Here is a 26,981-nt window from a genome sequence, read left to right as displayed (position 1 = left end):
TGACAATTTATTTCCATCTCCTACTCCATCCCCTACTCTTGCAACTATTGTGTATGTAAATGGCGCGGTGGTAGTGTAGTGGTTAATGAGCTGGGCTAGCGTGCAGTAGCCTGAAAGTTGTGCTTCTCTGTGTGTGAGTTTTTCGTGTGTGAGTGTGTCTGCAGGGGTAATGGGGTGTGTATGTGTGTGTGTGTGTGTGTGTGTGTGTCTGCTTGCCTGCATGTGTATGTGTGTCTGTGTGTGCATGTGTTCGCTTGTGAGTGTGTGTCTGTGGGGGTAATGGTGTGTGTATGTGTGTGTTTTGTGTGTGTGTGTGTGTGTGTGTGTGTGTGTGTGTGTGTGTGTATGTGCTTGTGCCTGCTAGCCTGCCTATGTGTGTGGGGTGTGTGCTTGTGCCTGCTTGCCTGCATATGTGTGTGCGTGTGTGTGTGTGTGGGTGCAAGTGCATGCGTTCGTGTACGTGTTTGTGTTTATGCGTGGGTGTGCATTTATGTGTGTGTATGTGTGTGTGTGTGTGTGTGTGTGTGTGTGTGTGTGTGTGTGTGTGTGTTTATGTGTGTGTGTGTGTGTGCATGTATCTTTATATGTGTGTTTGCGTGTGTTCATGAGTGCGTGTGTGTGTGTGTGCATGTGTATTGTATAGTCACTAAATGTACACATATATTAATTTATTGAGCTTCAGAGTGAATATTCCAACATGACAGATTTTCACACCTCCAGAGGCAGATGCCAGGTGCAAAACATGTTGGTGGCTTGGGTTTACAGTGAAGTCAAAGAACAATAATGCTACAATGAAAATGAATGCTATCTTTCAGAAAATATGTTTTTTTAATGTCACTCAAGAGCAGCTTAACTGAGCCACATTATTAAAGGAATTAATGCCATTTAAACTAGATGTACCGCATAGCGGTACAAAATATGACCGCCGCTCAGTCCTGTACATCCGTTCCGCGAAAATAAATCACACTTCAATTTGTCTCCATATTTTACTCCATCCCCCACTCTTGAAACTTTTGTGTATGCATGTTTGGCATGCCTGAGTGTGTGTGTGCGGCTGCACAGAAAGTACCCTACTGGTGCTGAAAAGGTGAATTGATTGTAGAATAGCCAAAGAAGATGTAGAATTGTTATAAAACCTTTAAAATCTCTAAACAATCACAAGTAGGGCAGTTCATCACAGTTCATCCATTGCAACTGGATTGATGAAAGGTCACTTACACCTGTAGGCTACATTGTATTTGGGAAAAGCAAAAGGTATCAGCATAATGTTATTTATTTATTTATTTATTTTTTATGTATTTTTAAACAAAAAACATCTCTGTCAGTTCCATGCCATTTTCAACAGCTATCAAAAACAAAGGTCATTTTTGGATGGATGGATTTTTTGTGAATGTTTCTTCTTCTTACATAAGATTTTAGTCATCTTTAGTTCATGTAATACTTTATTGTCAATGCACAAATTAAGTAACAGTAGTCTGAAACGTTATTGTTAATGCACAAATTAAGTAACAGTAGCCTAGTCTGAAACGAAATGCTGTTTTACATCTAACCAGTGGTGCAAATAACTGACATGTCCAAATGGGCCTTGATGAAATGCGTCGCTAGACTGTTCATACACATTTTAACGGGCCAAAGTTGAAGAGCTTTTGTCCGTTATTGTTAGTGCAAATATAGGCTGATTCATGTTCCCTTGCATTGTTTAACTGAGATCCATGGCTAGTCTGGCTTTCACCAGACCAAGCTCAATCTTTTAAGAAATCAAAAAATAAATAGCGGGCAGATCAGGCTGGGTTCACCCAGAATTGGTTTCACATAAATTGTCAATAGGCTATGCTGGCGACACAAATAAAATCTCCTTTGGAAACCAATGGCTTACGCCTTACAGTATCAAGCGGATTTAAACTGTCATATCGTGGCGAAAAGTTGTAATAACATTCACGCAGCTCCATGAGTCAAGGAAAGCGCGAATGAAGTAGCCACTTCTAAATGGGACCCACTACACAGTAGCTTAAGGTGTTTTGCTAAAGCAGCCATAATGAAATGAAGGTGTCATTGTTTGGATACTTCACACACACGTGCTTTTTAATTTCACAGACTACAACTACCAAGCTGTAATCAAAGCACATCGATTCCCCTCTCACACCCTGCACGCACTTAAAACAAAATAAACAGGCGTCTCAGTCTCACACATGTATAGGCAAAACTGTATCAGACCCGGTGTAAGCGTTGGTAAATCTTCCATTGCACAGAATGATTTTGTAGCGCGTGCAATAAATGACAGTCGAAAGATACAAACAGTGCTGCTATACATTTGCTTGGTATAACCGCATTTATAGTTTTCTACAAATGCAATAAATCAAATGCCTCCATCACTCAACCAACGCTTAACGGTAACATTACCTAGGTCCTTATTGATATTACAAGATTAACGTACCTGCAGTAAAACCAAGCATGTCCGATAAACATCCTCAGATTTATTTCGGGCTTCAAGAAGAAATGGGAATTACACTTCATGTGAACATCGTCCTATCCTTATTAGATGTTGGCAAGCGGTAAATTACAGTCCTTGTATGAAGCGTCCATTGTTTTTTCCAACCCACTTTTAACTTCCAACAAAATTACGTCTCACTGCAACGATGCGCCATCTAGTGGACAAACGACTACTTCTCGCCAATACTGAAAATGCAGCCATGATGATGATGATGATGAATATTTATTTTGGCTTTCTTTTAATCCTACTGATTTTCATTTTTTACCGGGGGGGGGCAAATCACAAATGAGTGATTATGAGCCAGGTTGATGTGGGCCCTTGAGACCAACACACTATAAAAGATTCACAGAGAACTGTGTCTGCCCTACCCTCCTTTCGGGGGTTCCATGCTATCCATGTGGGGGTACATGCCCACCAAGTTTTGTGTACCCCGGTCTTTCAGTGTCCCGGGAATCCTTGTTGGTGTACGTCACTAAATGTACACATAAATTATTTTATTGTAAGGCCCCCCATGAATGAAAGTACACACAACTTGGCATGCATTCAGAGGGTGTCATAATGATCCTACACTTTTAATTTCGTGCAGTTTTGACCTTGTCAGCCAGAGATATTGAGATGAAAACACCTAATTTTTTGCTTTTTAATTTTTAACTAGGTGGCGCTATACATGAAATACGTGGTAATGGGATGGGTTGACATGCCCCCTTAAGACCAACATACAAAAAAAAGGTGGACCTCCTAGGCCCTACGGTTCTCGAGATATTCACAGAAAACTGTCTCCGGCCACCTACAGGCCAGTTGGTGTATAGTAACATAAATTAATTTATTGTGTGGCCCCCCATGAACGGAATTCCACAAAACTTGGCGTGCATACAGAGGGTGTCATAATGATCCTACACTTCCAATTTCGTGCAGTTTTGACTATGTTAGGTCACAGATACCTTCAATTACACCACCTCATTTTTACTTTTTTGTGTTTAACTAGGTGGCGCTATACATGAAATGAGTGGTTATGGAATGGGTTGACATGGCCCCTTGAGATCAACATACAAAAAAAACATGGTCCTCCTAAACCCTACGGTTTTCGAGATATTCACAGAAAACTGTGTCTGCCCTACCCTCCTTTCGGGGGGTCCAATTCAGCGGGGGGGCTACAGATCAAAACGAAAAACGATGGTTCCATGCTATCCATGTGGGGTTACATGTCCACGCTTCGCTGCGCGGCGGTCATAATAAAGCTTTTTTATGTTCATTAGTATTATTACAAGGGCCATCTTTTGTTATCTTTGAGTTTTTAAGTAAACTTTTAATTTTATGTAAAGCACTTTGGTGCAATGCTGTTGCTTTTAAATGTGCTATAAAAATAAATAGACTTGACTATAATTAATTTCCTAAAACAAACAAGAATCCAACAACAAAGAAAGTGACACTCTTGTCTACAGTACAGTATGTCAGTCAAAATAGACATATCTGTTCATCAATCAATTAATTTTTACATTGCCTGTATGTGAAATAAATAAGAATAAAGTCACTCAACAAGGTTTTACAAAAGCCTCGTTCAGCATATTCACCAACTTCTTAAGAATTAGAGATGGAGGCGTAGTTTCCATATTTAAACCTGTGTGATGCTTCTGAACAGCAGCTGGCATTGATGTTTACAAACCACAATAGCCAAAGCACTGGGCCCTTTTTGTTTACTGTGTAATAGCCCATCACAGCCGGGGAGTAGCAAGACTAGCTTTAGCTTGTACAGTCACACAATCTTTGGAAGAGTGAATTTCAATGAAAACGTATTGTGGATATGTTGTATACACCTCTGTGGTACTCTTATGTCAATGAGGGAAGTGTGCCCATGCTGACTGCCCCGCTGGCAAAGGGAGGGAAACACATTCTGCACTCTGGGAATCCTACCTATGGGAGCTTAGTCAACACAGTGCTGGCTGCAGGAGCATCTCAAAGTCAAAGGTAATATTGCTAAAGCAAACCAGACTCTTCACCACAGCTTGGGTAAGACCAGCGCCTCCAGCGATGAGCCACCACCTGATATCAGCATAAAAACAGTCAGGCTGTTTTATTGCAGTGATGCTGCATGCTAAATCATCAGGGTAATTTGACATAATACGGCATAAATGCAAAAACAGCTAAATCCGCATCGCTGTGCTTATGCTAATGATTTAACAGAAACCTTTTGATTTTTACAGCTCGCAAACATGAGTCAAGACAAATGCCTCACATATCTGCATCGTCTCCTGCAGCACTAGACAAACATTTCCAGGCAGACATAAAACAAGATCAGACCAGCAAAAGGGAGATTTCATGGGCACATTAATCAGCAATGATTTCACGGGTACATCAATAATCTTTCCATTATACCTCTTCATTTGAAGTCTTGAAATCCATGTGCTATGGTACTTAGAGGGAGACTGCCCTACAATAAAAAGAAACAAACACATTCATAAGCTTGCCATAGAAGTATGAATTGGGAAATCCTTACATAATAATTCATTAATAGGGATAGCACACACAGTGACACTGTTTAACACTGTGTCACAAAAACAGAGTTCACTACGCATACTGCAGCATTAAAGGCATTAATATGTACATTAAGCATCTGATGGTAATGTTCAATGTCAACTGTGCTAGTATATCATTCTTTATACTCAAATGAGTTCCTTGACTTATTTCCTTTGATAGAATAAGGTCCAAGAGTCCCAGGCTGCAGGAGACAGCAGACTATTAACCTCCATTGTAAATAATTCATTCACAGACTGAGAGCTTTAGCGTGCTAATAAATGGCTTTAGAAGCCACAGCTCTTACCACTTGGGCACCATTATTTTTGCTTCAGTGTGGGTTGAGCAGAGCAGGAAGACATTGGCTGTGAATGGGGATCTTTCTTAATCAGACCAACTGTTATTTGTCAGCGAACGGGGAGAATGCAAGGAAATCAAATAAGCTGCAACCTAACACAACACACGGAATACTAAGACAGCTGCAAATGTGCCGTGCTTTGTCTCAGGGAATTGTGGAACATCAAAACCACTATTGGAGAGAAATTAGCTGAGTCCGAGCTCAGGATCCAGTTGTTTCTCTCTACATCTAAGTGGTAACCGTTTGGCCTGAATCATACTGACATCTTTCACACAGTGTATGTCTTAGCATGTGTTGAATAATTCCTCTTGTTCTATTTACACAGCAGCTATAACTGGGCCTTAGTAGATAAGAGCTCTTTGCATAACTAAAACGGGCATGAAACTACCATGCAGCTGCATGCATGTGGAAAGTGGAAACAACATTTAGGTTGTGAGCTGAAAAAGACACTTATGATTTGGTTTCTCTCCCGGCCTTTCACAGACTTACCTCGATGGAACTGTCCACAGCGCGTACTGTGAGGAGGTCAAGCCATGAATGAGGTGAGCCCTTGCTGGAGGTCGTCTCGAGGCCCCTGCAGCTGGACAGCCAAACGCAGGCGTGCGGACGTCAGCCGGTCGGGCGATGAGACCGCTACTGATCTCAGATCAGACGAGCTTTGTTGAAAGCTGGGCCACAGACCTGCCACAGTAATCCCCTGGATCCCATGAGCTGAAGGAGAGAGCACAGTAGCACTCAGGCTCAAGTCGGCATGATTGACATATTGCCCTACGTTTAAACTGGGGGCCTTCTCCGCAAGTCTCCTAGGACTCCCAGTAAGTGACTATCAAACAGTAAAAAAGGTCCCTCGTTTCAGAAATGCTTCTTCTTGATAGTATGGTTTCTCTTCTTGTCTGTATTTCCCACTAAATGCAATAAGGGGCATAAGGTGAGAGCTTGCTCAGGATGTGCATAAATGGCTAAATTCTATCAAGTGATCTCTCCGGCAGTACAATTTGCTGACTCTTGTCAGCTCTCTCATGCCTCACTTCCCAGACTCTCAGCTCCAAGATTTTACACCAGGAATAGAAACATGGACCAGGAAATAAAGTGAGTGAGACTAAGGGACAGATGTATCAACATTCAATTTTGTCATAACCTGTGCCTAAAAACATGACAAGGTATAACTTTGATTCAACAGCTTTGATCTCTCTCTCTCTCTCTGTCCCTCTCTCTCTCTCACTCACTCTCTCTCTCATTCTCTCTCTCTCTCACACACACACACACAATTAAATTGCTGGCCACCATCTCATCTGGAAGATGGTGCCTATTTGCCTATTTAACCATTGTGACCTTAACATGTCAAACCATGCTGCCACTGGCTAAACAATGATCCTTTACTGTTAATTAATTGAGATGTGTGTCAGTTGATGGAACTTCAACTGTGTTTGAAACCAGATCAATTCTGCACCATAAAGAAACTGAGAAAAATTAAAGACTGACATTTTAAAAGGGCCAGTGACTGACCTTAGCTGTGGTGATGGATGGGACTTGGCCTGACAGAACCTTACACAACCAGGTACATGCCAATAGAGATCAACAAGATTCATGGCACAAATGGAGTATACCATACCACAGAGAATAACGTGTGTATTTCTGATTACAACAGCCGGACTTATGTCAAGCATGCAAAGGTTGAAAAACTGAATTTGGCTAGTTCATTCAGGGTCAGTCAATACAAAAAAGCTGTCAATGAAGGTATTCATATATAGTTGCATTCACCACTAAATTATTCAGTGTTGTTATGGACATTGATTTCTGATCAATGTAATGATCTAAAGTACTATTTACAGTACAGTTGTATTTTTCAGGTGTGCATTCACTTACTTCCTGTAACACCGTTCAAATAAAAAATCCCATTAAAAAAAATCACATGGAGTCCCTTTAAAAAGATCAACTGAACCACTGCACTGTGTTTTTCTGCACAAGATGTCACGCTGAGGGGATCTACAGTTTTACAAAATGCACAACTTGTGAAAGACTGGGGTGGGATTTTAAAGCTTGTACAGCTTTGTATTCTCTGATGGCACGTATGCGAGACACTTCTGCTGGGAGAGCATCTACATGCATAGGCAATAATGTATCCCTGGCAGGATTCGCCTTTCATTCAGAAACACAAAGACCACACAGCTTAATATTCACAGCATCACAAATCCTACACAGTCCAAAAAAAGGCAAACCAAGACCTGAAAAGTAGGTTGTGTGAAATTCTTATTAATGTCCAACTGATAAAAATGTTCACTTTCAAGTGCAAAGTAAACTAAATTGAGTAATGAAGAGTACTTAAAAATGTTACACTTTAAGATCCACTTCATACATTTATTTCAGTCCATTATGGAGAGTAGCTAACCCGGCGAGCCCACGGCACATGAGGTCAGCTGGATAACACAGCGCAGGAAACATTCCATTCCAGTACACTGCAGTCTCATTTATCACTATAAGCTTATATGAATATGGCCTTAATACCTTGGAGATAACATAAGATCCTAAATTAATCAACCCTCACTTTGCAAATAGCAGCAGAGTTTAATTTGACTCTGGGCAGCACCCTAAATCCATTCCTTAACACATGGGTAGCCATTCCCAGCTTATCTGACTAATCCCATAAGATTTATCAAAGTGAAATACTTAAATTGACCAGACACCCACATATATTTGCGGCAAACACTCTGGCCGAACAGTCACTAAAGTAAATGTGCTTTCAATCGAAACATTATGTTGGTTTCCCTCTATTATTTTTTCTATTGAACCTGATATTTGTTTGCGGTTTAAACTTGTGAATGGCTGGCTGATAGATGTTTTCAGGGCTCTGCTTCATGATCTTGTCTGCCTTGCATCTAAAAGGCCATCTGAAAATAACTTTAAGTTTGTGATTGCTGGCCTTTCACCAGTCTGAATCTGCAGGCTATACTCACATCTGGGTCTATGGTAACCATATTATATGGAATCCATAGGACAGCAGCCACTTCTCTCTTCTTAAAGAAAATAACTCTACTTCATAACAGATATGCCATACAGAGCTGCAGCATGTGGAGATATTATGCTTCCGTAGCAACCATTGAAACCATTGAATGTGTGTTTGCACTAACTAACCTGTGTATTCTTTGCTCTATATGTCAAGAAATCCTTTGTAAATCCATATGTCTGGTACACGTACTTTAATTGGTATTAGACGGGCTGCTGTGTGCTGCGTGTGCCCTGCTGTCTACAGTGGGCCACATGCGAAGACCAGTTATAGATGTCTTCTTCAGCATACTCTGAAACAAAGACACTACCCAGTAGGCTAAGGGAAGAGATGAGCCGATGCGCTTGTGTGTACCACTTCTTTTCCAATCGATGTGCACAACACAAATTTTATCAACAAGACATGCCCTTGAGCACTGCCTGCACATATGCATGCAAGCTCTGAAGCACTGGCTCAGATTTTAAGAGAAAACAAAATCCCCATTTATCCTATTTATTCATTTAGCAGACCCTTTTGACCCAAGCGACACACATTTTCATTAGTATGTCTGCTCCCTAGGATCAAAACTAGTGGATGCCCGCAGATAAAATGAGAGTTTCGCTTATTTCATGCTTCGGCGAGTCAAAGCTGATTAGATTGCCAGCAGCAGTATTTTAAGGGAGCTACCTATCGCTAGATGGAAGAGTAAGCAGTTATGAAGGGGGGGAGAAAAAAAAAATCTTTGCTGATTCACATGATATGGAGATATTCTTTCAAACACTGTGATAGACTGATTGAGATGAGAGACATGATCACAACAGTCATGGCCTATGGTTAGCGCTTCGGACTTGTAACCGGAGGGTTGCCGGTTCGAACCCCGACCAGTAGGCACGGCTGAAGTGCCCTTGAGCAAGGCACCTAACCCCTCAGTGCTCCCCGAGCGCCACTGTTGTTGCAGGCAGCTCACTGAGCCGGGATTAGTGTGTGTTCCCTGTGTGCTGAGTGTGTTTCACTAATTCACGGATTGGGATAAATGCAGAGACCAAATTTCCCTCACGGGATCAAAAGAGTATACTTATACTATACTATAACAGCAAAACTAGAAGAACATGTGCATGTTTAGTTCAGTTTATTTGACGGGGGCCATGAACAACACAATTGCTGCACCAAAGTTAGTTACATAGCTAATTTGCATCTGTGATCCCTGGGCATCTGAGCTGCGCTAACACAGGCGTTCGTATACACACTCTTCAAGCTGCTGCATCTCAAAGACATTATGACTCAGCTTACTATTATCAGCAGAATGACCATCATTTCCATCACTGCCTAGAATCAGGTTAGCAATGGCTGGCAACAAGATGTTTTCATGCAATTTCTACATTTAGATGTACAAACCCCTACCCACCCAAACACACACACACACACACACACACACACACACACACACACACACACACACACACACACACACACACACACACACACCATCTGGCCTTATCTTGAATAGTAAGTGTAATAGTGCAACATGCCCCAGTGATTTTCTCTGTCCTGCTTCCTGGTCTCTGTGCATGTGAACGGCCTGATGTATTACTATTCAATGCACAAAACAGCAGCGGTGTCACTGCAGCTGGGGGGTTGGGGGATCAAGGGTGCCAGAGGGGGTGGCATGGGAGAGGGGCAGGGGGTGGGCAGGAATAATACCAAGCTCGTTCTCCACTCGACGCCCTGGTCACCTGACCTTATCCACAGATCTCACTCTGTGCCAGTGATGTTTGTCACTTGGCCAGCAGCAGGGATGATTTGTGTCACGTGAGGACAAAGGCGGTGGGGGGCGGAGCTAGGGGAATCTGAGTAAATAAAAATGTCATTGACATGTCAACAGTCTTTTTGTCCCAAAAGAAATGAGATCTGTACTAGATCAGACAGCCTTGCCACTGGTGCTAACTGACTCACTGTTTCATGTCTCAAACCCCACTGTGCAAATCAGTGTACAGAGTCTCCTGTGAACCAAGGAAGATGCAAGAGAGTAGCTTTATTTCATCAGAAACATCTACATTCAACTGCTGTGTCATATCAAAGCCACAACTCAGAATACGCTTAAGTGCAGTGACAGTGATAGGAGAGATTTGCTTGTGAATTTCTTTGCAACTGATACGCTACACCCACATATAAAATCATACAATTTCAAATGTTTAAGCTGTAGTAGCAGTGTAATTGACAATGCAGGTATGCATACACTCACAAAGAATCTGCAGTCTGCTAAATGCAGGTATACTCAAAAGGAATCCGCAGTGACTGCTGAATGCAGGATATATCTTGGCATTTCATTCCATCAGAAACTGATTGTCTTGTTAGTCCTCAAACAATTTTCCTGGCAATTATGGCCTGCAAATAAAAGGCACGCTGTGTGTAGAAACCATGTAAGATAACTACAAAACCACACAAAGGCTATGCTCCTGTCAGTATCTGTGGAAAATAATTTCTAACAGGCTCTTCTGACAGGCTCTACTTTACTGAGCCACAGGTGCCACAGTGTCAATTACCCGTTGACAAATAAGTATGGTCAGTAAGCCCACTATTGACCAGAATTCTCTGGAATGGGAAAGAACCCTTGACCAAACACCTCAGAACTAAGATAATGATTGGTACAAAATTAACTTTGCATGAAGGGTGAAAAAACACATTTTCCTTTTTTCCTTCTTTTTTTCCTTATGAAGAGCGCATTGAATGTTTTCAAAGTACTTTGCTGCACAAACTCACAGCCTGTTCTCTCAGTTAAAAGACCCTCACACACACACACACACACACACACACACACACACACACACACACACACACACACACACACACACACAGGGATGTGAGTCATGCACATGCCTCAAAATATCTCTGCTTTAGAATTATGCTGATACATTACCAGAAGTCATGCATTAAATTCTAATGTAGTCCAGCTTTGACCTTCATTCAAGCAACACCTGCTTGATGAATTTTAACATTTAAAAATATTTAGTTGTGATTGTTTTGAATCAATCTAAGAGCTAGAGAGGCATAGAGCGAGAGAGTAAGAGAGTGATAGTGTGTGTGTGTGTGTGTGTGTGTGTGTGTGTGTGTGTGTGTGTGTGTGTGTGTGTGTGTGTGTGTGTGTGTGTGTGTGTAAACCACTCTAATCTAGTCCTGCATGAGAGCTGATGGAGGACACATCTGCTCTACTGCTGCTGTAATTTAGTGTTCTATCGCTCATGTGGCTGTAAACCTACCCATGAGAGAACTATGGCAGAAACTCTATGGGAATATCACTTCTTTAGTATGGTTTCTGGAGTCTTGTTTCACACTTCTAGAGCATGCATGGTATGTTATTAAGGGGAAGCACCCTTGACAGTTGTGTTAAAGTCTGCCAGTGAAGGAATTTGGCACAGCCCCATAGATGGTAGGCTATAGCCTATGCAACCTAAACAACTTAAAAACCTTAACATATAGTCAAAGATCAACGCAGTAGCACGTTGTAAAACGTTGTCAAGACAAAAATGATATGCCAATCAAATTATGCTGATCAAACCTAGTGCCAGAACTACTAAGATGTGAACAGACTTCCTGGAAACCAGAAGGGCCCTGCTTCAGTTAGGTGACTAGTGCTCTAAATTGGGTATAGGGCGGGCTGGGCTTGTGCACATTGGTTTAATGGACATTTAGTAAAACGATGCAGATGTGCTTGGGCTCGATGCCGACAAGAAATCTTAAACATTCGTTCACGTGGCATCATTAGCCCATGTTGCTTGAGTGGAGTCACAGACAGACAGTTCTCCTCCAACGTAAAAGAAAAAAGCGGTTGCCTATATCCCAGCGAGATGAGAGGCTTGGCCAAATAACCCCAGACTTCTGTAGCATTGCGGAGAGTAAAGAATTCTGCTATATACTTGTATTTTTGCAATATACCTAGAATCCGTCCATACTCCTGGTTAGTTATAAGTCAATTCTGGTACAGATCGCCACATCAAGATGATATAATAGGATGCTCTTCCTCATATGATTATCTAATGATAGGCTAATAATAACTGATAACATTCTTATCTAATGTGTCATACAATGCATGGTGCTTAAAGCTACGCATATCGTTTTTCAAACATCAAACTGCACAGATAGCCTCCCGAAGAACAAGAACAAACAGTAATTAAGATACAAAAAAAAAAGGAGAGTGACGTGAATTGAAGCTTACCTGATTTTCTGGTAACAGGTGGTAATTTGATATCGGTTTCACTCTGATCCTTTCATCAATCATAATCGAAAGCCAACAGTTTATCTTTCAGACAGACATCTGCAAATTCAAAGCAGATCCAATCACAACCACCCAGCAAGCACTGCAAGCCGTCATACCACGAAAATGGTCAGATATTCCACATCGACACCTTAAACATGTCCTTGTGATGTATTCCCTCGACAGAGACGATACTATGTTATCCCCATCCATCAACATCCTCCGCAAACCATGCGGCATGCATCTTCACATCTTCGCTCTCCCTGATCGGTCGCTGTCCGGTCGCTGTCTACTCTGTGGTGGTTAAATGCCTGTCTGAATGGCAAACGCTTTCCCTTGCTTTGTCAACTGCTCAGTAGCACATTTGTTCAACCAACCCTCTCTGTTCTGCCCGTGACCAGACTCTCAGAATGTATGTGAGCCTTGCGTGGAAATAAAACACCGCGCGGGCACGGAGAGGGCATGGAGAGAAGTGTCCCAACGGCTGGCTTTACAGGCAATTATCTGCATGAATTGCACTGCAACATAATGTGGTAGCCCTAAATGAATCCACGTGCCACACAGGGGCTGTTCTGAAGCTTTCTGTGATGAAGATGGGAATCATGCAAATATGATTAATAGCATGCCACAACATCAGCCGATTTGCATATTTAAAACAAGTGATTTGGACCTTGCTGCCATGGCAATAGTTTCTAGCTAGAGCAGACTGGGGAAGTTTTGTCCAGATCTGGATAATGATGATGAACCATATACATGTACCAGCCTACACATCAGTGTGACCAGCTGACAGGGAAACAATTGACCCACCCACCCATACTGTACCCATACTGTATCCATACTGTATATGCCCTTAGAAGAGCAGTAAGATGTGATTTACTTAGTAATTGTAACACTTTCTCTCATTTATACTAAATAATTAAGCCTAATGATCCCATACTTGTACAGGCAGATGTCCATACATGTGGCCAAAGGACAGATGGACTTTGTCTGATCCTGCTCTGAGATGGTCAGGTAACTTTTTAAAGTATTTAAACACACAACAAATGGATGAATTCATCTGCTTCCTGCTCCATTTATTGTTCACTGTGCATTTAATTGAGATTTGTGTGAATTCATTTTTGAAGAGATGCTGTACTCAAAGCAGTGTTGAAAGTTATGTAAGCTGCACACATATGTCAATTATTCTTGTATTCTTGCCATTGTGTGGAGTTGGAGTGTGACTGTGTGCGGTCACTGATCTGAACACAAAGATAATTTCTAAGTGAATAGAATATACCTCTGGGGTGGGAATTACATGAGTACACAAATTCAAAGCAAGTGAGTTGTTTGTTGAGAGGTTTCCTTGGTACTGAGCATCATATTGATGGCTTAATCAAATAGAGAGACGATTGCACTTTGTTTTCATCCACTACATTATTGCATTCTGTTGAGGTCGACATGAAACAATATTATAGCATGCATCCTTTTCATGTATCATCACTGTATTTTGCTGGGGAAAATATGTTATGCAGTAGTTAGCATCAGTTCTTATAGTTAACCTTCAAGCAAGTGACAGTCACAGAGCACATTTTGGAAAGCCTCTCTCTGTGCTACATTGGTTTTTCTGTAAGAGCAATGGGTAAAGTAATGCAATAAGATGGATTTTGCTCTTCCACCTCAAGGCCATTTAGGTCAATAGTGGCCATTCCTCATATTGATTTTATTAGTGTTAGTTGCATGCACTTAAGGCCAATTTACATAGCCTGAAAGAGACAAAAAGGTTTCATGAACTAGGATACTGTACTGTTCAGACAAAAAACAAATGTTCTTCAGCTACCACTCCTGCTAGTCACCCACTGTATAAATTAAATAAAAAAAGAATTCAATTAAAAATGTAGTGGAATTGAAGGGTATTCAGGGGTATTGTGTGGTTGGTAAAAATCATATGCTTGCAGTGCTGTTCAAGGACCAGGAGATAGATAGATAGATAGATAGATAGATAGATAGATAGATAGATAGATAGATAGATAGATAGATAGATAGATAGATAGATACTTTATTGATCCCCAAGGGGAAATTCAAGGTCTCGGTAGCAAACAGACATCACACACAAAATGCACTTACAGCAGAAAGGGTAAATGTAAGTATATACACATAATAAAATTCCACTGTACAATAGAGACAGTAGAAGATAAGAAAACCTAACAAAACTAAATACTAAATATACTATATAAATTAAATTTAAAAAATCCACAGTGTGCTTGAGGATGATCAAGCATGAGACGCTTCAGTGACAGGGCCGGGACTGGCCTGTAGTTCTGTGTGCATGGTAAGGTGCTCAAGAGAGTGAGTTTCATGGTGAAGGTGCAAAAAACAGTCCAACAGTAGTCTAACAGTGCAAGAATAAGGTCTAGAGACCAGCATAAATAATATGGACAAATAAGAGAGTAATGTATAATGTAGACAAGGTAATATAAAAACTATGTAAAAACTATGTCAGTGCAAGAATAGGTTGAGGTAATATTACAGCCATTCAGTATTGTAGCAGAAGCCATTGGTCATGTGTGCTAATATAGCATGAAAAACAGTGTAGCAGTAAAACAGTAGTAAGACATTGATTAGGCTGTGGACAGTAGTAAAACAGTAGTAAAACAGTAGTGGGCAGTCAGTACTCAAACATGGAGAGGGTGGAGAGGCAGAGAGACTATGCAGAGAAGTCTATCTCTCCTCTTCCCTTAAGTGAAGCATTGAACAGTTCAATGGCCCTGGGGACAAATGACTTCTTCAGCCTCTCAGTTGTGCATGGCAGTGAGCGAAGTCTCCAGCTAATCAGGCTCTTTTGCTTTATAATAGTGCTGTGGAGTGGATGACATTCATTGTCCAAGATGTTGATCAGTTTGCTCAGGGTCCTTTTATCTGATATTAAAGTGATGCACTCCAGTTCAGCTCCCACTACAGAGCCAGCTTTCCTTACTAGCCTGTCTAGTCGCCCAGCATCCTTCTTCTTTGTGCTTCCTCCCCAGCATACCACAGCATAGAAGAGGACGCTGGCAACAACAGACTGGTAAAACATCCTGAGGAGCTTACTGCAGACATTGAAGGACCGACATTAAAGGTATCTTAAGGTATTGTGTGGCACTATATAGCAGATCACTTGGTAATATAATCCTGATGGTTCACCCAAATGCAACATCTGCCAGCAGGTGTTAGTTTTTTTAATTTTTTTTAAGCCCCCAACGTCATCTTCCACAATTATTGGCACCCCTGTATTCAATTATTTGTTAAGTCTTCCTTTGCCAATAGAAAAGCTCATAGTTTTCTCCTATAACATCTCATAAAGGATTGAGAGCATTCCTCTTTGCAGAATCTCCAGATCTCCCCAATTCTTCCGGATCTCCCCGAGTCCTCTCCTGTGCATTCTCCCCTTAGATCAGCCCATTGGTTGGTGTTCAGATCAGGGAACTGAGATAACCATGGCAGAAACTTTATTCTATGTTCCGTAATGATCTTTTGGATCACTGACATGCTGGATGATCCATTCATGACCCACTTTTAGTGTCTTGGCAGAGCCATCCAGATTCGGATGTATAATGTATTGTTCATGTAGTTCATGACTAGCCTGGCGGGCCATCCTATATCATTTAAATGTATAGTCTGGAATCGAACCATTCACCTTGCTTAATCCAAGGGGCGGGCAGAGAATTGTCTTTCAAACTGCCTAGGCATGCAATAGGCCCAGCTTCACGACCATATCCATTATCCGGTCGGCAAAACGGCAAATACATCCTTCTCGAAAGGAATGACTTAAGTGCATTGTGTTGCTCAACTTTCAAAGAAAAGCACAAGTCCAACTCCTCCAAAGTTGACGCCAACGCCGATTCAAACAACCGCTCTTCGTTCGCCATAGCCACCTTCCTTGTTGTTCACTGTCGCAGGACTGTTGTTATCCTGTTAAGCCCGCCTTAAGACTCTCTAACAAAATAGAGCGCTGTGATTGGATGACGTCCACGGCGTCAGCCAATAGAAATCCCTATGGTTTGATACTAGACGTACAGGCTGAGCAAATTAATTTGCTGCCGCTAGGGTGCGTCTAGATTTCTAGGCTAGTTCATGACCCCACCCACCCACCATAGTCATACTTCGTGGGGTACTTTTAAGTCTTGTCATTCTTATGTACGCCAAACCCACCTTTGTTGGCAAAAAGATACATTTTCTTTTAATCTGACCATAGTATATGGTTCCGGGAAATGTCCCAGTTGCATTTACCAACTCCTACCATTTATATTTTTTAGTTAAGTGACAAGAAGTGGGTTTTTTTTCTCTCTCTGGCATGCCTTTTAAATAATCTGTTAGCATGGAGTTCACTTCTGGTGCTTTTTAGACTTGGTGACCGACGTTTCTGCTTTTTCCTGGGCTTTTCCTACGGACCTCATGGATTTTTTGCCTCTCTACTATTCTCCTGCATAGAGGCAAGATGAACATGGGTCCTTTTCCAGGCAAGTTAGAAACAGTTCCATTTGATTGGACCTTCTTAATTATTGTTTTAACTGTAAATCAGGCAAGTATACTGTACCTGTTTTTATGCCCACTTCTTGGCTTACCAAGGTCAATATTCTTTCCCCTCATTTGAATTGTGTATTCTCTTGTATGTCTCATGTTGAAGAATGACTAGGGCAACTGACCTTTGTGTGACATCATGGATCATGGCAGAAATCATGGATTACAGCCACACTGATTGCCTTAAAAAAGTTGAATATAAATTAAAAATGTTTTTCAAGTGTTGCCAATAATTGTGGCAGGTGTTTTTTTGTTAAAAACTATTTTTTATTATTTGTTTCTTCTCTGAATAAATTTGCTGTCCTTCACGGTTGGCATTTTTCTCATTGTTTTTATTGTGAAACTAAAACGAAAAAATAATTGTTCTTTTTAATACCTCTTTTTCTTATCTTTATCACAGGTGCCAAGAAATGTGACCCTGAAGATGGTCAAAAAGACATTTTATTATTTCATCAGTCATCATGCCTAATCCATTAGTGACCCACTGTCTTAAAATGTCCCATCTTCTGGTTACATAGACATTTAGGACCTAGTCAAATGGACTTTTCTTTTTGTAAAACCCACACATATTACCATGAATGTCAAATTTAATTGCACTGCAGATATTTTTGTACCTAATTTTACAGCCGCTGCCTTTGCCGGTTGTGTCAAGCCTCTAGCCCTAAAGTGCTGATATGATGAATTGATTGTGCATTCCTAAATATATTTTTTATTATATGATACTCGTGCTGATGCTTACCTTAGTGGTTTTCATATAGGCGGTCTGAATTGCTGACTTGCAGTGTTGTCAGTCTGTGTGTTAGAATATACTATCAGGTTGTTCCGTCATATTTCTACTGCGGTAATCAGAAATCCATCAAGCTGTCCTCCCATGATTCATCACTGTCAATCAAATTCAATAACAAGACATTTTAGCATTCTACAAATAATCCATTTTCCACAATTTGTAGCATGATGAGTCAGCGAAACTAGTCCCTGAAAAGCAGACCTCCACTGACAATTAAGTGATAAACATTTTTGACAATATCTGAAAAGACCCCCTCTTATTCAATAATACTGACATAGAAAAGATGAAAATAATTTTCCACCTTACTGTCCACAGAAAATAAATGGCCTTGACATTCCTTATTTACAAAGGAACAAAGCATATGGTTCCCTGTCAGTAATTAGGTTTTGCAGATAAGAAAACAAGTCCACAATTAACACATTTCAAGTTTCAAGCTAGAATGAGATTAAAATGATTTGCTGAGTCTGAGCCAATTAAACTGTTCAAAGTGCCACCAGACGAGTATCTCTTTGTTTGCAGGGAAGTTCACCTGCAGTCTCTTCTTCATACCGGATAAGCTCTGTTTGACAGGGTAATTAACAGGACTTGCCATTGTTTGGCATGATCCAACAATGATGATTCCATTTTAAGTTTATTTTGGTCAGAACAGCTCTGCTTTCAATGTTCAGGAAAAAAATATCACAATTCATTGACATATGGAATTGCTGAAATGAAATATTGGGCACATTAGAATCACAGCAGCAGCAGCTGAATTTCCAGCAGCACAGATCTACCTCAGTAGACTATCTGGTCTATTCCATGACCTAGAACAGCCTTTTTGAGTGGAATGTTTCATTGTATTTAATCACGCAACAGAATCATTACTTTTCAGATAACTCCTGCCCACACTCAAGATTCAAAAGATGGCTGCTGATGCCACAAGGAATGACGCATCTGCAAGAGTTTCCCGTGGGTGGAGATGACAAAAATGCAGTATTCTTCCTTAAAGCAGTCATAGTGATGCTTATTGTTGCACCAGCCTCTTTACTGCACATATGCAGTGCATTGTTCAGGCTGGTGGAGACAGCAGGGTGTGTGTCTGTGTAGCACATGCATTGAAAATGAGTCATAATTAGACTTTGGACTGTCAGCTTGACTTTGTGTTATTAACAGGAAAAGCCAGGATACAGTAACACAAGAAATTGCTTTGGTTTACAGGCGCCCATAGAGCCTATAAAGTCTACTCGTCGTGTATAATGTGGAAATGAGTGACATTTTCCCAAGTCATGAGCAAATCCAATTTCAGATTTCACAAATTAGAAAGTGTTTTGAGATCACAGAAAAGTCCCTCGTCGGGGGCCCTATTCTCTCTGTTTCTGCAGTGGCAAGCAACAATTTATGTTACACAATGGTGCGCCCTGAGTGAGTACAAAAATAGAACTAATCACAGAAATGCTATCATTCAATGAGCCATGGTATAAAGTCTGTCTAAACGTGTGCACTATCTCTCTCTCTCACACACACACACATACACACACACACACACACACACACACGCACAATAAAGCAGGACCAGGCTCCTCTAAGGCCCAGCAAACGCAGTGCTATCCTGGATGACAGACCTGTCCTCTCATCGCTCTCTGAGTTGCTCCTGTATCTTGTGCTACCCAGGGCCAGATGTCCCCGGCTGTCTGGGGTGTGAACATAGTGAGAAGAGACACGTCCCATGGGCCATCCATTTTGTACAACACTCCTGTCTAGGTCAAACTCTATCCTGGTAGCACAGTGTCTCAGGAGCAAGTCTTTCACATACAACACACTGTAGATGTTTCTCTCTATTATCTACATACTGTACATATAGACATCATGCAAAATTCATAACGGTGACTTGTTCCAACAAGGTTCATAATTCATACATTTGTTCTGCAAAGAATTGTTAAAAATCTCTCTTTAATTCATCGGTGAATAACAATCCTCGCTTGTGATCTTTATATTAAAAACTATTTAAGTCACTGGAAACCTGCTGTTTACTTTCATTTCGTCCATACTGAGCATTCTCAGTTCAAATCATTTGTAATATCTACTAGGCGCAATAACAAGAAATATGTTTTAATAATGGCAAAGGTTTTTATTATTATAATTATTTCAGTATATCAAATCAAAAATAAACTCGTCAATAATAATATTTGGTCAGCCGTGGCCTACTGGTTAGCACTTCGGACTTGTAACCGGAGGGTTGCCGGTTTGAACCCCGACCAGTAGGCACGGCTGAAGTGCCCTTGAGCAAGGCACCTAACCCCTCACTGCTCCCTGAGCGCCGCTGTTGTTGCAGGCAGCTCACTGCGCTGGGATTAGTGTGTGCTTCATCTCACTGTGTGTTCACTGTGTGCTGAGTGTGTTTCACTAATTCATGGATTGGGATAAATGCAGAGACCAAATTTCCCTCACGGGATCAAAAGAGTATACATACTTATACAATAATCTAGCAGTGTGGGTGGAAAATATAATTAGAAGAAACTGACAGCCATTTATCTTTTAGGCCTTCAGCTTAAAGATGCAGTCTGCGATTTGATTTTAGTTTTACATAAGCTGTTGATATTTCAGCTCAACTGACTCTGAACTGGCTCAACTGGCTTTGTTTATGGCTTGGTCCGAGTCACTACGCGTGTTTCACATTGACAAAGCCACAACTGGGTACAAACACCAGGATTTTTTTTTTTCAACACTGATCGCACAGCCAGAGGATCTAAACACGAGAAGCCAAAAAGTGTTTAATCCATTTTATTGCAGTCATGGTGGTCAGTTGAAGAGAAGCATTGCTAGTCTTTCTAGCAGGAGTCTAAAATGTGGGAAGTCCTGAGATACCCCAGTGAATCTATGCCGCACCCACACTGTCATCCATTATGTACATGTGAGCCTAACTAGTCCCGCAACTGAGGAAGAAATAACGTAACTGTATCTTTGTTATATAACTGCCTTCAGCCATTCTGCCTACCTACAATGGCCTTCAGTATAACTGTTATGGGTTTCTCACATGTCAAAAGGTATAAGGAGAAAGAAAGACTTATTTCCAAGGGCATCTTCTCTTATATGAAAAGGTTTTGCAAGATATTAGGGACAAATCAATATGAATATAACCTACTGTGTAGCCAACAAAAACCTTCTAAACAGTGTGGCCCATATTGACATCTGTAATCAACTTCGAACTTATTATAGTCCTGCTGCAGGTAATCTTCTCAACACTGGAGGGCGATGTGGAACAGCCCATGCTTCTAAAAAGAAGGGAGCGTTCATTCAATTGTTGATACAAGTGTCCTTGAAAAGCCATTGGTGATTTCACTTGTGTCAGTTCAGAGAGAGGAGAGCCTTATCTAATAGAGCCTTATCTATTATCTAAAATATCAAAGAGCTAACACGAAGAGTATAGGGCCTACTCAGATTGCTCGCGTCATTCGTTAAGATGTAGGGCTAGATCTCTTGCAATAACACTTCGATAAGCCACGTTGGTCTACTGCAGTTTAGGGTTTGACATCGCTATATCAACCTTTTACAGATTTTGATTTTCAGCTAAAGGGAGAATGATTATTCTATCTTAGGCCTATATCTGAGATGTCAGAGTAATCCCTTTTAAACTGGTAGGCTAAATAATGCCGTGTCATTTCATTAAATAAAATTGTTTTTCTCAATCACTTCGTTGAATTAGACATGTAATCGGATAAATAACTGTCACCTTGTTTTATTTTTGCAGCAATCATTATAGGCCACAGAAGTTTCGGGCCTCCGCACGTTGGTAAGGTTCGTTTATGTTGGCTAAATGGAACTTTCTGCAGCATTCTGAAGAGCCATAGATTAAGTTAGCCTACATGCCCATTCTAAGTGTAGGCCTTCCCTTTCCTTAGTATGACTATAACGGGACATTCATCTTTAACTATAGGGTCGTTTAAAGCGAGGATGCTTCTGCACTCCTTGTTGCTGTCACATCGGCCCTACTTTATTCAATCTGTCATACATAGCCATGCCTTTCAAAACACCTGTCTGGTCCGAGGATCGCAACGACTCCGCCTATACCAGGGTTGTGAATAAAACCCAAAGTTCTTATTGGAGTCAGGAGCGACTCTGTAAATGACGGATATGTAACCACTCCCCCTGCACCTGATTGGGGGTATTTACTTGTCTTTACCCCGGAGTTGGACTGTTCAAACTGCTCAGTGCTATGGAGTGACTTTCCAGTGGAATATGCATTAAGGACTACCACCTCCCTAATTTGTCAATCTATGTGAGGACCGTTACGTTTATCTGCAGTATTTTTTGGGAACGCTTAAAATATTTACAAGATGCCACGCTCATTCCTTGTAAAGAAACACTTCAACTCATCTAAGAAGCCGAATTACAGTGAACTTGAAGGTCCAACAGGTAAGTTTACGCAAAGGTGTTTTGTTTATAATAATAACGTGTTTATTGCATATTTAAAAACCATTTGACTAATATCTTTATCGATATGAAATGGCTAAATTAGCCTATTTATTTTATGGCCCGCGAGTCAGAGCAGCCTTGAAAGTTCAAGCTTGGATGGTTCCTTAGGACCACCCATGAAATTGCTTGGCCGAAATAGTTTGCCTCTAATTCAATAGTTCAGTTTAGCCTGATGGATTTCTTTCATACTTTCCCTCGGTTTTTTTTATCTAAGTTTTCTCTTTTCTTTTTGTCTGTTCTCTTTCAGTATTTATTTCACCATGCCTTTACAAAAGTCATCCAATGCCGCTCATCCCTCAACCGGAGATCCTTAGCTCTGTGGCATATAACCCTATCACGGTATGGACTACGAGCAATTTGCCACTCTCTCCGCTCCCAAGTGACCTATCGCCTGTGTCAGGATACCCATCCTCGCTCTCAGACACGTCCTCCAAAGACCACAGCGGTTCGGAGAGCCCCAGAAGCGATGACGATGATCGCATGCTCACTAAGCTCACGGACCCTCTCGCCGTGGAGGCTGAAAAGTTTCAATGCAGTTTGTGTAGCAAGTCGTACTCCACGTACTCCGGGTTGATGAAGCACAAGCAACTACACTGCGACGCTCAAACGAGGAAATCTTTTAGCTGTAAATATTGCGAGAAGGAGTACGTCAGTCTTGGAGCTTTAAAGATGCACATCAGAACTCATACGCTGCCTTGTGTCTGCAAGATATGTGGGAAAGCTTTCTCTAGACCATGGTTGCTTCAGGGGCATATTCGAACACATACAGGTGAGCATTTTTTTCATTGAGCATTAAGGTTGTATGTAATGACCCAAACTTTGCCAAAGGCTGAATCTGAATTACATTCCATCACTCAAGTATAAGCACTGCATGTGCATGTTGATGAACATAGTTAGCAGGCTATAAATCTGTTGTTCAGAGAATTGACTTAGTTTGTAAAAAAGTTTGTAGTGGTGCAAAACAGTTGGTATGAATGCTGTGCAATTATTTTATGCTCATACCTCTGTAATTAACATATGAAGTAAGTCCCTTCTTTCAAAGTGGAAGTCATGGATGGTGTCCTGATCCACCTGTCCTCTCTGAGTTGACCCAGTTAGTGTAACCTCTTTGATCTGGCCTTTGTGTAAAACAGCCCACACTCATAGCTAAGCTACGTCACTTGGAAGGCCTTGGTTGTATACTTGTGTTTGCCTCACTCTGGCAGTGTTTCTTGGTGGCGTCTGAATGCTGACCTGTTCTGCTTCATCCCCTCCTCTCCCCAGGCGAGAAGCCCTTTTCCTGCCCACACTGTAGCAGGGCCTTCGCCGACAGGTCCAACCTCAGGGCTCACCTCCAGACCCACTCGGATGTGAAAAAATACCAGTGCAAAAACTGTTCCAAAACCTTCTCCAGAATGTCTCTTCTGCACAAGCATGAGGAATCTGGCTGTTGTGTAGCACACTGAGCTGGACTACTGCCCCACCAAAGCCTTCAATGCCAGATTTCAGTGTCACTGTCAAGTCTCAAAGGTGATCTGGAGGCCTTATTGAACACTGCATACGTATGCTTATGCTGAAATATTTTGTTGTTGTTGTTGTTGTTGCCTCAGAATGTCTGCTACAATTCAGTGTAACGGAACTGGAGTTTACACTTGCGATATCAAGTGTCTTTTCACATGCTTTCATCTGAACAGTATTCTTGCTGTGGCAATCAGTGTTGGGCTTCTGCCTCCAGTATACTGTAAATGAACTCTTGGTAGGCTGAGAGGGTTTTGTAATGTAAGCCCTGACTAAATGTTTTATTCCAAAGCCAAGCTGCCTTATGGGATAGGTTTCTGGTGTGGTCACCATTGTATTTAATTGAGAAAACATTCCACATGGTTTATGGTTTAACAAATGAAAGAACTGGTGCCTTTTGTTAGGAATAGCTGAAGCCATTACTACATTGGGAAGAAGTGCTACATTTCCTGTTGTACTTCAAGTATTTCATCTGTTGCACAATAGTGAGACAACAGCTGTTTACCAGCACTCAAATTGCAATACTTTTTGATAAGTGCCTTACAATGATTTGGTGTTTCTTATGTTTTTATAAACATTTTTTGCTATTGTATTTTATAAATATATATATTGAATGTATGTGTGACTGAAGTGATTGTATCTTGATGGTGTGCATTTTTTAAAAGAATGAATGAATGAATGAATGAATGAATGAATGAATGTCAGAACTGTTCTTTTTTTACACTTTTTAAATAAAATGAAAGAATGTCCTTGAATGTGAATTTCATTACACCTATTTAAAAGAAAAAGGGTTAATGATAGTTTAGCCATTAGGCTAAGTCATGTCCAGTCCACTCATCGTCAGAATTTAATTAATCCCTAGTAATTCACAGTTCATCTAGGGAGATTGACACACTGCTCAGCATTAACATGCCTATGGGAACCCAAAGTGTTATGTTAATAAGAGTATCCTACAAAATTAGCCCACTGCTAATAAGTGCTATTCATTAACTGCACTGTCTCATCTGTCCATGTCTTGTTCTTTGTCTAGAGTCGCCTCTGTGTGGTTTGACTGTTGTGTCTGTTACCAACAGAATTATGCCAACTCATGTTGACTCCTACCATTATTCACCCAAAGACACCAGGTGGCACCTCCCCTTCCTCATAAACAGTGTATATAGATCTGGATGGCTATTTACTTACGCAAAGCTTTGCCCTGTAAACAGTGGATGAGAATGTCAGTGGTAATGATGACAGCTTGAAAGTTTGGATGATGTCACCTCAGTCTGACCTATGTGAGACAGCATCAGCGGGAGGGCTCTGGCGAGGGGAGCAGAGCCAACCAAGGTTGTTTGTCTATTTTGAGCTCAGCAAATATCACTCCGCACTCCACACGTTTTGATTTTTTTACCACCAGGAAACCAGAGAGAGACAGAGAGGGTGGCAGCATGGCAGGACACTGGCTCGGTGAACCTGCTCCTTGTGAACCTGTTCAGATCCCAAACAAACCTGAAATGTCACACATGCTGGCGAGATTGGTCGCACTCTCATGCCAGTTTCTTTGAAGACCTCAAGCTTTTTTATTTGCCTGTGAGGGTATCATCTTAAAGGGGCCAAGCTCATTCCCATGCCCTCAAAACCTATCGGATGATAACTCTACAAACCAAACTATGAACTTCCATGTGTTCTGCAATAAGCTCTTACCATCACCAAAATGTCATTCCCATGAATTAAACCCAGCCTTATATGCTGACTGCCTTCATTACTCTAAAGAGTTTAAGTAGACTTGTACTTTATTGGGCTCATTTTCCTCCAGCGTTTCCTTTGGGGAAAAAGGGTGGAGACTGCTGAGCCTGGCTGGGGGCCTGGGTGTACTCAGGCCGGAAAACTAGGGTGACCAGTTCAACACTTGTCTCAATGGCTCCACAAAGCCAGTGCCAAACTTTCCCTCCCAGTTAGCCTAGCCTAGCCTAAACAGCAGACACCACTATACTGCTCCAACTGATTCAATTGCTCTAGAGGTTCCTCATGGTCTTGTGCCATATGTGCAGATGATCAGAAAGGACAAAAATAACTCCACTTTAAATTTATTAATTTGGCATGTTAATTTATTATAATGTAGACATGTTCCATAATTGTGTTTGGTCCAAGAGAATCACATACACTATCTCATTGCACTTCCAGATGAGCCACATGGAATAAACTAAACATGTATTATTTGTAATAATATTAATAGATAAAAGTCAAACCAACTAAGTGCATAATCAGAACATAAAAGTTAAAGGGCAAGCTCTAGGCAAAGTAAAATAAATACTTTCTTGCACAAATCATGATATTAATTCAGACATGTCGTTTTTAAAATTTTCCTAGTAGTACTTTTTGGTGTTATCAGTAGTATGGTATGTTGTGGAACTTGTATACCTTTGCAGCTGCCTGCATGTCATTCATTTTTTGATCAATAAACATTTAAATGGGCACTTTGACTTCTAGAGTAGAATTAACTGTTTGCTTTACCCAACAAACATCACAAGCAAATCACTGAGTGCTCAGCATCGCTCTGACCCCATGTCTGACCCAAACACAGCTCAGCTGCTGATGCCATGCCACATGAATCCTTATCGCCTGCCTCGCCTCAACCCCAGACAGTGAGCAGTAAGCAGGGATGATGATGAGCAGGAGGAGGAGGAGGAGGAGGAGGGGACGGCCTGTGTACTGTGAAAACCTGCTGACTTTACAGTGAAAGGGCAGTATGATTCCACTATATCCATCAAGTGGAACAAATCAAATGAGCCGTCCCCTGAGAGGCCTGATTGTCTGGGCCGTGCGTGATCTGAGCGGCCTTGCTGATGCGCTGACCTCAGGAGAAAGAGAGGCTTGTTTTGCTCACAGTCACTCCAAACGCCTGGAGGGATGTGTCCCTGTTTGTGTGGCTCAAGATATTTCTGCTTGACGAACACAAACGTCTTTCCCACAATTTGTTTGGAAGTCCTATTTTTATAGTCATGGAGAATGACTGAGGAGTTAATGAGGCAGTTCAGAGGCTCTGGGTCTTAAAGCCATGTATTTGACATGTCAATTTTGTAATTAACACACAAAGACATTACATTTTATATGATGTTAACACTGCCACTTGCA

At 41.2% G+C, this 26,981-nt stretch overlaps 2 protein-coding genes across 2 annotated transcripts in view; one reads left to right on the top strand and one right to left on the bottom strand.

The window, feature by feature from the left end:
- sntg1 (syntrophin, gamma 1) overlaps nt 1–13,046 on the bottom strand; it is a 28,904-nt gene extending 15,858 nt beyond the window's left edge. The window contains exons 1-3 of the mRNA XM_048264626.1: nt 12,557–13,046; nt 5,850–6,071; nt 4,865–4,919 (exon numbers count right to left, since the gene is read on the bottom strand). Of these exons, the coding sequence (XP_048120583.1) occupies nt 4,865–4,891 (27 nt within the window). The 5' untranslated portion in view covers nt 4,892–4,919; nt 5,850–6,071; nt 12,557–13,046. The remainder of the gene's footprint in view (nt 1–4,864; nt 4,920–5,849; nt 6,072–12,556) is intronic.
- Nucleotides 13,047–22,101: 9,055 nt separating this feature from the next.
- snai2 (snail family zinc finger 2) lies at nt 22,102–24,609 on the top strand. Its single transcript, XM_048253403.1, has 3 exons — nt 22,102–22,310; nt 22,618–23,139; nt 23,634–24,609. Exons 1-3 carry the CDS (start codon nt 22,232–22,234, stop codon nt 23,813–23,815), a joined length of 783 nt encoding a protein of 260 aa, XP_048109360.1. The 5' UTR covers nt 22,102–22,231; the 3' UTR covers nt 23,816–24,609.
- Nucleotides 24,610–26,981: the final 2,372 nt, after the last annotated feature.

This window comes from Alosa alosa, chromosome 1, assembly GCF_017589495.1.
Source record: "Alosa alosa isolate M-15738 ecotype Scorff River chromosome 1, AALO_Geno_1.1, whole genome shotgun sequence".
NCBI lineage: Eukaryota > Metazoa > Chordata > Actinopteri > Clupeiformes > Clupeidae > Alosa > Alosa alosa.
Note: the sequence above shows the minus strand (reverse complement) of the source record. Positions and strands in the feature narration are given on the sequence as shown.

Excerpts from the sequence above, each read along its gene's own strand:
- snai2 (XM_048253403.1), top strand. The coding sequence starts at position 22,232 with ATGCCACGCTCATTCCTTGTAAAGAAACACTTCAACTCATCTAAGAAG. Across the intron at positions 22,311-22,617 it reads TGAACTTGAAGGTCCAACAG|TATTTATTTCACCATGCCTT; the intron begins GTAAGTTTACGC and ends GTTCTCTTTCAG. Across the intron at positions 23,140-23,633 it reads GCATATTCGAACACATACAG|GCGAGAAGCCCTTTTCCTGC; the intron begins GTGAGCATTTTT and ends TCCTCTCCCCAG.